The 11,541-nt window shown below is 49.2% G+C and overlaps 3 protein-coding genes across 3 annotated transcripts; 1 reads left to right on the forward strand and 2 right to left on the reverse strand.

The window, feature by feature from the left end:
* Positions 1 to 4,365: 4,365 nt before the first annotated feature.
* Positions 4,366 to 5,478, reverse strand: CTRU02_215599 (Vacuolar calcium ion transporter 2; the record flags this gene model as incomplete). Its single annotated transcript, XM_036723706.2, has 2 exons — positions 4,366 to 4,998; positions 5,056 to 5,478. 2 exons carry the CDS (start codon positions 5,476 to 5,478, stop codon positions 4,366 to 4,368), a joined length of 1,056 nt encoding a protein of 351 aa, XP_036584389.2.
* A 2,732-nt stretch (positions 5,479 to 8,210) lies between these two features.
* On the forward strand, positions 8,211 to 9,303 carry CTRU02_215600 (uncharacterized protein; the record flags this gene model as incomplete). The annotated part of the gene is made up of 4 exons (XM_036723705.1): positions 8,211 to 8,285; positions 8,605 to 8,799; positions 8,855 to 9,135; positions 9,249 to 9,303. The coding sequence occupies 4 exons, from the start codon at positions 8,211 to 8,213 to the stop codon at positions 9,301 to 9,303; spliced, it is 606 nt and encodes a 201-aa protein (XP_036584388.1).
* An 870-nt stretch (positions 9,304 to 10,173) lies between these two features.
* On the reverse strand, positions 10,174 to 11,307 carry CTRU02_215601 (uncharacterized protein; the record flags this gene model as incomplete). The annotated part of the gene is made up of 1 exon (XM_036723704.1): positions 10,174 to 11,307. One exon carries the CDS (start codon positions 11,305 to 11,307, stop codon positions 10,174 to 10,176), a length of 1,134 nt encoding a protein of 377 aa, XP_036584387.1.
* Positions 11,308 to 11,541: the final 234 nt, after the last annotated feature.

Here is an 11,541-nt window from a genome sequence, read left to right on the forward strand (position 1 = left end):
ACAGGAGTGATCATATTCACAATACATGGGGCCCAGCATCTTCTGACACGAACCTGCTCGGGAACGGAAGACAAGTTGTGGTTCTGATATGGAGAAGGGCACAACGGACGACACTGTGGGAGTCGGGGACATGACTGTCCCCTTGGCTCCATGTTTTGTATACTTAAGGCGGTGAGAAACATCATCCTGCCATAATCTTCCACGATTCCAAATAGATAGTTACTATGTGTAGGAAACATTGTTCTCCACCCCGTCCGGCCGCCTACATTGCAGCCCTGTTTCTCAATGAAAGTGCAATTAAGATCCTTCGAGGCCTCCAAGTCTGCAGCCCATGACTGGGTCTATTCCTCGGTAGCCCTACTATTGTTATTCGACTGTTTTCATTCGCGGCCTGAAAAGATGGCTCATGTCTGCTCGGCGTGTTCGGTCGCCTGCACCTCCCTAGCCCCAATAGGCAACTCACTCATGACTACAACACATGGCCAAGAACCACCAGCTGCACAACTATGAGATGTGAAGCACCTTGCGCTGGCCGCCTGTTGTACAGAGATCTGCACGATGTGTACCTATTAGCCAACCCGCAAAATGCCGCTTCACTTTTCAACCCTGATCGTTAGAGAGCCTGATCACATTACTGCAGTCACAATCTTATTCCACACTGAAAGACCACTTCCCATGGAGTTGTCAAGTTCGCAATAGGAATAATTTTCTCTTTACTAGAGCCCACTCGACATACCTCTTCCTCCTCCTCCTCTTCCTCCTCCTCCTCCTCCTCCTCTTCCTCCTCCTCCGCCGGCGCCTTTACGTGCCCACAACGAGGCATTCGGTGCAACTGGCCTACCAAGGACGAAGACAACCAATAATAGCGCTAGTGCGACTAAACACGGTTTCATCGTGTGCTTCGAATCGTATCTTCAGTAATTAAGGCAGGAGATGTGTGGCGATAGTTTGATGGCGAAATGAGCGAGAGAATATACACAGTCGACTCAAGTTTTAGGTGTGAAGGACTCTGGAAGAAAGGAGGAATGAATGTGTTGATATACTTGGATTTGTCCGATCGCGAGGCGATGGCTTTGTCTGCGACAGTCGTGCGGTGATGAGGCGATGCTACGGCGGACTGAGAGGCTCACAACTGCGCCGCTTCTCAAAGGCAAGGCAGAAAATTAACAGGTGCCTGGGATGCCAATCCCTGACTTCCAGGACCATGCACAAGGCTTTTGGCAGTCTGCATATTGGGTTGGCTGGACGGGGTGAAGAGAACCTCCGTCCGCTGAAGCACTGTACCGCGAGCAACCTATTGATCGGCAGAAGAGAAAGCAAATTGGCGGTGTGTTAACTGCGCCGTGAGCCTACCTAACATCGTGTTCTTAGCAATATCGCCCGTGTACCACCCCGAACTTGGTACAGAGTGGCCGCCTGAGCCATGCCTGAGTCTGTCCAGACATGGGTGTTTTTGACGGGATATCGTCAAATGGATGTGCCCGCCAGGAGCTCTCTAACTACTTATTTCGTGGGCAGCCGTCCAATTGCGGGGCAACGCCAAAACCCCCGTGTCGTTGGTGGATTCAATGACATGGCGTTGCGTAGGGGGTGGGTAATCCACACCTTGCTTGGTCTGCCCTGTAAAAAATGGCCTTCCTAACTACACCCTGATGTCAATGAGGGCCTATAGCGTGTCGTCTGTGCGCTTTTGGCAGTTTGTTACTAGCTCCATCTCGGTGTCACGCATGCCAACCGGTGCTGAGGGCGTAGGGGTACTTCAGAGTACAGAGGAGCCCAAGGCTACCCCCACTGTGCGTGTATTTGGTCACCATTTCGCGCGATGTTGGTGGCATGCAGGCCTGCAGGCCTGGCGAAAGACGGTACGTGGATGGCCGGGGACTGTAAAACACATCGAACGATCCGGCGGGCAAATGCTGCTCAGCACGAACCGTGCCAAGACATATGCACAAGTCACTAACTAGTAGTTTCCATCCCAGTTCGAAGTGTTGGCCCATCCTAGTCATTTTCACTTGTGCACCGTGGGCCAGTATCTGGCCTTCAGTCTCATGACACTGGGTTTACCGGGTGAACGGCGGTTGCGTGGGCAGGACGAGCGCCGCCAAGCTATTTGAAGACATGGAAGAAGATTTTGAGACAACTCTACGATCGATTCCAGAGGACGAACGAGACGCGCCAAAGACTTCACCTGGATACCGACTGGAAGCACATGAGGGTGTCGATCGATCTCCATGCCTCCCCTTTGAAAAGAGACGGGGACGTCTTGGAGAGGAGCCCCTGAACACACAGGCACAGAAGGGGCCAGGAGAATCATCTGATGACGAGTCAGGACAGGAATTACCAGACACGCCGAGCCCGGCAGAACGGCGGGCACGTCGAAGAAGGCCAAGTGAGCAACCTCGACGCAGTCAGCGAATTCTGGCACGACGGTCACGGGGCAGAGGCGAAGGACGAGAAAGCAGCGAGTAGGACAAAACTGTTACAGTATTTTGCATTACAGGTGAATGCTTCATCACACAGACGCACAACTTATTTTGCCTGGCGTCGAAGGCAACTAAACTGATTACATGTGCTCAGCAATGGTTCGTACTCGCCAAGCTTACAACACGGTATTGGACGCTTAGCAGTCAGCCGTAATCATACCCACCAGCTTTCGGCATCAACTATTTCTTCTACATTGCAAAGCAGCTTTTGGGTCTATTCTCCTCGACCCGGACCATGGAAGATGGTTCGCTCGTCATCGCTGTCCGGCCGGTTCGGCGCCGACAGATTCACTGTTGCCACTGTTGTCACTGTTGCCATTGGACCTATCCATAACCTGCATGGGAACTCCACGGGCCACCTGTTCGCAAAGCCAACAGGCGTCGACAGGACCTGACACATATTAAGCGGTGCTTAGGGAAGCTCAGAGATGCCCTGTTGACGGTTGGTATCAACCGGCCGCTTGAATCAGCACTCTCTAGGGCGGATACGGCCAACATATTGGGGGCCACCCATGGAAAATTTGCAGGAGGCCGTAACTTACCTACCTGATCTGGGACTGATTTACAGACGAATCCAGATTAAATTACAAATCACGAAACCCCTCACGAGTCACCTCCACCTTTTCAGTGAGCGTGAAATTGTTGCGATTACGTCGCTGCTACCTGGCTTGTTCCTTCCCACGCGCCAATCACTTTGAGTGCTTAACTGATGCTGCAGAGTCCCGGTCGTTTTGTGTATTTTTCGGTCGTTTTGTGTATTTTTAACTTGTCTCATGTGCCGGTCAAATTTACACTATCCATATAACGGCGCGAAGGCATTGAAAGTATCACTCGTGTTCCCTTTAGTTGTAGCAAAAGTGACGGATAACTATCGTCCAATTTTGTGCAGTCCTCCATATTGCCACAGTGGATCATGGCCTGGAATACTTCTCCGGAAAATTCTGACGCTCTTGTTGCATGTTGCTGTCGTTTTCTTAGAGTGCTGTCCCTCTTCGACGATTTTAATCTCATTCGTTGACTTGGGGTAAATTAATTATTTCCCGTCAAGCTGAATTTAGAGGCAGAATGGCCCACAACACACTGCCCCTAGCCCCTGATAGTTCTCCAAACCAAGAGGCTGCCATGGGTTTGCGCTTGTAGAAAACTGCCTGCCTGGCTGAACCGCCAGGTCTACATCGTGCTTCGGTGCCCGTTACTGCCAGCGAACCTCGAATCGAATCACCCACATACCAACATGCTGGCAAGCGGCCGGTTGCTGCACCCAGCGACAATAGGCCCTCCGTCGCCGGTGTGTTTCCAATCTCGCCATCTCTCGCCCATCACCGAACCTCGCGCCCTGTTCCGCGTCAACTGACCGAAGTCAGGCTCCAACAACGCAACCCACTCCGCCCCAGACGAGACTGCTGCAGTCTAAAACCGAGCCGTAGATAGGAAACCGTGCCTACGAAACTCTCCGCGATGGGAATACGCAGCTAATGCGATACGAGAAAATGTTCTCCGAGAAATCGTTGGAGAGTGGTACCTCAGACGGAATGCTCTCCAATATCAAAAGCCCAGAACGCAATGGGGAGAATAATCAAGCAACTTCGACACGATGACCTCAAAGGTCACTCTGTAAGACTTCTGGAAGACGGTGGATCAGCATTATGACACCATGGGATATTCTGTTAGTTGCGGAAAGACAGCTACAATAACAGTTGTGGAGGTATTGTATTAAAACATGGTTTGCTTAAATTACTGAAGCCCCTTTCTCAACATAAACCAGCCTTCCGTTCCCATTGCCTGCGCTCAACTCTCTCCCTCACCTGGCGTCTGTTGAAGCCGTCCAAGACTTTGTGATCGATTTGCCTTTGCGCTGGGCCCAGGATCACGCGAGCATGACCTATCTGAAGAACCAATAGGCTGTGGCCAAGACGATGTACCATACAATCAGACCGACGCCTTCAAGATAATTGGACTTTCCATCTTGCATTGTGTATGCAAGAACCAGTACAGAGCATACTAGATTGACGCCTCCGAACAGTCCGAAGTCCAGACTCATAGGTTGACCTAGAACCCATCCGAACAGAACTAGAAGTGGCGTAATAAGAAAAGCCATCTGAATGCTGGAACCGGTGGTAATGGCTAAAGAAAGATCCATGTTGTCCTTCACGGCTGCGTCCAACGCTGCCCAATGCTCTACCGCGTTTCCGATGATTGGGATGAGAATAACTCCGACGAATCCCTTGCTTATACCGTTTGTGGTAATGAAGCTATCAATGCTATCAACGAGGTAATGCGCGTTGATTGTAACCAAAACGGTAATGACAAGGAGCACCAAAGTCGCACCCACAGCGCCAAGTTCGGCTTCTCCATGTTCTTCATCAACTCCTTTGAAAAGATTGTGATGGGTGACATGCTGGAAATAAATGACTGCAATATACAAAGCTAGAGAGAGAATAGCGATTGTGCGAGATAGGACTAGTATGTCGTGCAACTTCTCTACAGGCTCGGCCGTCTCAAAACCTAAAGAGAACTGCCGCATAGCATGGGTTAATATGATGAGCCTACACACGCATCGGAGAGTCCTTACAGTAGAAACGATCAAAAACATAGCCGCCGAAATAACCATTAGTAAAGAGGCTGTTTGCACAAGTTCCGGGTTAAACGTTTGTTGTACCCCATTGTTCGAAGCAACGCGCATCTTGGCGATATTGCCGCACAAGAAGCTTGCACCTGGAACAAGTAACAAGTTGGAGAGTATCGAGCCAAGCATGGACCACTGAACGATATCAATATGGCCATTGATGAGTGCGAAGGCGCTGACAACCAACTCAACGGCGTTGCCAAAAGTTGCATTAAGCAACGCCGCAGTTGTTGCCCCCACCACCTGCGAAACTTGTTCGGTCGCAAACGACATCATTACGGCAAGGGGAACAATTGCCAGGAAGTTGGTGATGAAGATGACCGTTGGGCCCCAGTTACACAGCCCACTAATAATGCCAATAGGTATCATTATGATGAGAAAGTTGAGCCGGCCTGTTAAGATGCGAGAGTTAGGAACCGGACAACCTTAAGTAGGCTTAACTTACTACAGAAAATGGTGGGCTTCGCAACATTTCCAACGTTGCGCCAAGTTTTGCAACCAAATATTGAAACGATAGTGACCAACGGATTCGGGGGGTTGCCAATTTGGCTGAGTAGTGGTAAGCGCTCTGACATAGTGCCGAGAAAAGATTTATTTAATCAGGAGAAATACGAGTTCAAGTGAGTGATTAAGGACAAGAAATGAATTGACATTTCCAACGGGGTCATCGAACTTTATAGTTGAGCTGCGATGCACAGCCCCAAAAGATAGCAAAGCCTGCTCTCTGCTAGCCATGTAATAGACCCGGCGCTGCGTATTCTGTTTACCTGCTAGAGTGTCTCGCTCCTTCTCGCACTTTGATTCGCAGCCTGGTTGGAAAGATCCCTGTGAAGTGCGCGGCATGAGTGGCCACAGACGAGGCAGCCTTTGACTCTGCAAGGCCATTCTCCGCCAACCAAATTCTTTTCCGCCGCAATGAAGAAGGTGAGAGGGTACATAAATTGGAGGAGTTTCACGCTACCAATATACATGTAATACAGCGCATGGGAAGCTGCCAAATCGACCAACACTTTCGTTGGGATTCACGACTTTCGTCAGCGGTGAAGCGCACTTGTTTCGTGGCGGCCTACCTACCGTGTTGTTAAACGTGAACAGCCGCTGTTCTTACGATTTCATCTGCAGTCAGCTTGTAGTTTTCACATAGGATGCCATTTTCAGTGGGAGACAGACAGCCCATCTTCTCAGCCATTGGGCCCGAAGCCTAGATATCTTGGAACTTGGAACATGTTGCTAAGATATGCAACGGAGTACAGATTGGCCCCACATGGTTTCCAATTCAAACGCATCTTCAATCTCTCACGTACAGACTTGCTCACTTCTCGGGCCCCCTTTCGTCAATAGGGCTTCCATAAGAGCCCCCATTAATGGTTTTCCCTGTCAATATCGCAATAAACAGTGTTGCTGAGAATGTAGATCCAGATAAGACTCCAAGACCAATAGCGTATTGCCAAGAATGTCCCGCTGCAAACCAAAGCGCGAGAGCCAGTACTAGTTGTATTATCATACAGTCAAAAAAGAAGATCGGGGTCCACGCTACTGCTAAGCACGTTCGAGTAGGCCTGTCGTTTTCTTGTAACTTGAGTGAGAGCATAATTGTCGTCGTCGCGGTGAATGCCGCGGTGATTGCTGAGCTAACCAATAGGCATGTCGACAAACTATGTAAAACTGACGGAATGGCTGGTGACTTGCCGAGCAGCATTACTATGGCAGCGCACCCGGAGACCGCAGACGCGACAGTAAACGTTGGATATAACCTCCTTAAACGGAAAAACATGACGATGTCTATGGCTAGTGTTAGCATTTGTTGAATCTGGTGAGCTGGCATGGAACTTCTACCATGGGATGGTATAATCATCTTGCTTTCCATTTTTGGAAGCTATCTATTAGTTGAAAAGGTTGCGATATTCACAACCAAAGCCGTCTCAGAGGTGTTATACATGCCAAAAATGGTCTTTATACAGTTGGCACCTGAAGTAATACAAGTTGACTAGAAGCCGGCTTTGCCCTTACCAGTCAAAGGTAAATTCAGGCTTTCAAAATATGTTTAGGTATCTGGTTAGCACAAAGCAGCTAAACGGAGCAAGTGGTCAGGCGCAAAGTTGGTCACGAAGACTCTCAAATTCGTTGAGAATGGCAACTATGGGCCTTTGGTGCCACCCGATCGATTGGAGCGTTACAAGGATTACCTTACGAAGGAGCCAGGTATCAGCCAATTCTGGCTGTTACGAGCGCCTTATGACCAGGTCTATTTTTGCCCGCAACTTCAACCATAGGGTCCCGAGTGGTGTTTGCTGCTACCTTTAGGGCGCGTGATGAAAAGATTCCTTACACTTGATTAATCAGTTGTGACAAACCCGGGTGATCTGAGGAAGCTATCCCGTGCATTTCGACTCAACCTTGTTGGATGCGGTTCAGAAAATTATTGAAATGGGTTGGGCCGAGAGGAAGGGTGGAATCCGAAGCTACCCAATCGCGGCAAACCCGTCGACTCACGCTTGGTCTCCAAACGTTCCAGCTAACGCAGGATCCTCCCATGAGGACGGTGGCCTATTCACATTTCACACTGCTGGATTATTCCTCTGCGTCTGCACCTACAGCCAAGCAATATGCAGCTCTGTTGGGAATCTTCTCCGATGCAAGTTGACTGTTGCCGATGGTTCCGCGGTCCACAAGTGGAGTATCTGTTGGCCTTTCGGCGTGCCAACTGGGATCCCTTGACGTGCGGTCGTAGGGAAAACAAACGCGACACACCAGAGATCCACTGAGACATCAAGGCCACGCTCGTCGGGGATGGCCTAACCTGGGAGTTACGATGAACGCCATCGTGCAAGGTGCTGAGGCCAGTGTGCAAGGGCAAAATCACTTCAGCAAGTTGGGCTCCCCGGTCAGGGGCGCGCACTTCCCAACCAATCGATATACAGACTTGGGAAAACTCTTTCAGACCCTTTCGAGATTGCATGCCTTGTATTGCATTACGCAGTGGGGCTGAAAGAACTGGTACATAAATACGACGCAAGTTAGTCAAACGAATATTTTCTACATTTCTCAGTTTGATCACTTTCAGGTCGAACTTCATCGGAGGTTATTGACTCTTCATTACGATGTCCTCTTATACGACTTTCGCCGGGGCGAACGCAAGCAGTGCTTGGCTGTCAGTACTCCATATTTGGAACCTTGTGAGTAGCTATCATCTATCTTTTTGATTCTTTTAGTTTCTAACTTCGCAAGGCTAATACAGAAGATCGATTAAAAGTTGTCAAGTCGATAGTCTTTTTGTGCTGTGTTGTCACCGAGAACTGCAAAGAACTAGTTGACGAAATCCGAATCAAAGACTTCTGCACAGACGCACTGACATATTGGCTTGATTGCCGAACAAAAACCACCATCAAGGAAAATGCGGACGAAACACAGAAAGCTTCACTACTGTACAGCTTAATAAGTCATTTTTTCTCCAATACTCAAGGGAAGATTGATCCAAGTTATACCTATCAACAGAATCGCGCCTACTTGGTATCTATTGTGGGCGTTTCGCCGCGAAGCGATATCGACTTCTTCAAGGCTGATGAGATCGGCCGAGTTCTATCTCGTACTAGAGCCTTCTACAATGAGGAGATTGGAGATAACGAGTATTATTACAAGCTCAACAAATACTATCATTATATCACTCATGCCTCTCCCCAGTTAACACTGGTTTGTTTGATGATTCTGCGCTTAGTTGACAAAATATGGCTAACAAAAAGCACAGCTCGACGATATCCCAGTCGACCTTAAAATGCGCCTGACACCAGAAGATCAACATAGCCTCGAATTTCTCTACAATAAGCGTACACAACACCAAAATCAATACCAAAACCAGCCGGAGAGACCTGTGCTTGAGCTGCCTCCCATGGTAGTGTTCCTCATGTGGTTGTATCCCGGAGACCTCGGAGGAGAAGCCACCAAGAGTTTGAAGAAGTTTCTCGAATCGAATAATGCTCTTCAAGATTCCCTTGACGCGCTCCGGGAGGAACCCATACCGGGCTATCGGTTAGTTTACGGTCTGATCGAAATATATATTTGGCATTGGTACACGGGGGCTCTGCTCCATGGCCAGGGCGCTCCTTTTCGTCTACTTGGGGAATTTGACCGCCTCATACAAGGCTTGCCGGTTCAGGATCCCCTCTCTGTCTTGAGACGCACGATCGCTGCCGCTGATCAATGGCTAGTGAAAGAGGGAGGCGATCAACCCTTGGTAAGGTTTTTCAAAGACTACATCAAATCGAAATGTATTGTTGCCCCTTCGGATAAGGAAAACGTTTTGAACGATTCTATACACCAATATCTGCGCCCCAGGCTTTCAAGTTGGCAGGTTTCTGGAGATTGGTCTCACATGAAGGCGTACAATGATGCATTCGAGATAAATAAATATGAGGCACGGTATGATGGTAATCGAAGAAAGAGAATCAGACCCAGTAGATAGGTTTCTCATATTACGGTAATTGTCCAAATGCTCTATCTTGTTATTATCAGGGCAATCGAAGAAATCAGATTCACAATTCTCTCAATTTCCAGATGGACTGCTTAGAACTCGGTCGCTGGGGGAAAGTCGTCACACGACCGAGGCGCGGCACGGTAGTTTGGAGGTTGGAGCCATCACGGTAGTTGTGAGCTCCAAAATCGGTAGCAGTCAAGTCCTTACACCTGTGATGTCCCTGCATTCGCCCGACACCTAAGCCGCGAGTACATGGTTTGCCTTATGCTGGAGCAGCAAAGCTGCGGCTTGTATTTCGAATGTTGCTTGGTGACATATCCATTCTGGTAAAGCTGTGCACAGGATATGGAGGCGTGGAAGTAAGACAAGGAGAGTCGTCCAGTATGTATTCATGCTCTTTCGACCTGTTTACTGAACTTCCAGCCACGTCAGCAAATGAAGCACAGCAATAAAAACAGTCGTCTGGTATGGCCATATTATAGCAGAGACGAGCTATTATCAGTGTATATACCCACAACTCATCCTGTTCCAATTCTGTTTCCGAGTAATGGGTCTGGATTCTTTGCACATAATCTTTCAAGCAGCAGCAGTCCCTAGTTTAAAAGGGCTTCGCGCATCTTCGTCTTCATTTCAGCTATTTTAGCCGCAACTTGGTCATCGATGTGACGTTTCATGATTTTCGCCATGTTCTTCTCAAACCATTTCTCCATGTACTTTTCCGCCATGTTCTCCTGAAGCCATTTCTCCATGAACTTTTCGCCCATGTTCTCCTCAAACCATTTCTCCATATACTTTTCCGCCATGTTCTCCTCAAGCCATTTCTCCGCGTGCTTTTCCATCATGTCTGGCATGTTATTCTCCGCCCAGTCCTTCACCTCGTCACAAACGTCAAGCAATTGCTTCCCGAGCTCCTCGAACTCTCCAGCCAGCTCGTCAGCATGGATGGCTACAGACTCGATGGCCTCCCCATTCTCGACCTGGCGCTTCTCCAAGACACAGCAGTATTCTTCCACGTCATCACCCTGTCCCTCGAGCTTTTTGTTCTGCCTCTGAAGTTCCTTGAAACCCTCTTGTAGCTTTCTGAATTCTTGGCACTGGCGCTCAAACCGCAACTCCAACGTGCTTTGATGGCGGGCAAGACTTGCAAGACGGGATCGCAACATGTTTTCTGAGAGTTGGGCGTTTCTTTTAGGTAAGGGTAGGTCGCTGTCTTCGCTCCCGCGATGGAGCACGTGTTTAGAAGCATTCCGTTCGGTGCCTCCGTAATCCGACAGGGCACGGTCGCCGACGGGACTATCGGCAGAGATGGCTGCGACGTCTGACCTGGCCCTAGACTGCTGTCCCTCACTCAGGCATTCTTCATATGCCGGGGGTAAATCTGGGTAACGTTGAGTGTTAAAGGGAATAGTGTCATCCTGCGACTCGATCGTGGCTGGTGTCCGTTGGTCCTCGGGTGTAAACTCTTTGCCACCCTTGCCATTATATAACCCGCGCAAATCCACCATGCGATTATACTCGTGCTGTTGGGCTGTCGACAGACTCGCGAACTGCGGAATAGCCTGGACGAGATTTCCCAACTGCTTTGACGACAAAACGTTGTGCGGAACGTACACGGAAAACATTGAAACGGCCGCGAGTGAGGTGGCAGTGCTAAAGACACGCCGCGTTGGGCTGTCGGGGAACTTATCGAGGTTGAAATCCGTCGGCACGATGACTTGGGCATGCATGTCGCCCCGCAGCTGGAACTGAAGGCGGATTGCATTGCAGTTTAGTTTTTCATTAATAGTTTCAATGTAAGGCGCCTTGCTTGGATTGTTCGTGTCGCAGATAATAGATCTCAGTGATTCGATACGGTTGGGTGTAATTTGTAGATAAATAACGGTTTCGTTCGAGGCGCTGTCGGTGATGGAGAGGCTAAGACGAAAGACGACCGATCCTGACGACTTATACTTGCCGAAAAA

This window comes from Colletotrichum truncatum (assembly GCF_014235925.2).
Source record: "Colletotrichum truncatum strain CMES1059 chromosome Unknown Contig_0017, whole genome shotgun sequence".
Lineage (NCBI taxonomy): Eukaryota > Fungi > Ascomycota > Sordariomycetes > Glomerellales > Glomerellaceae > Colletotrichum > Colletotrichum truncatum.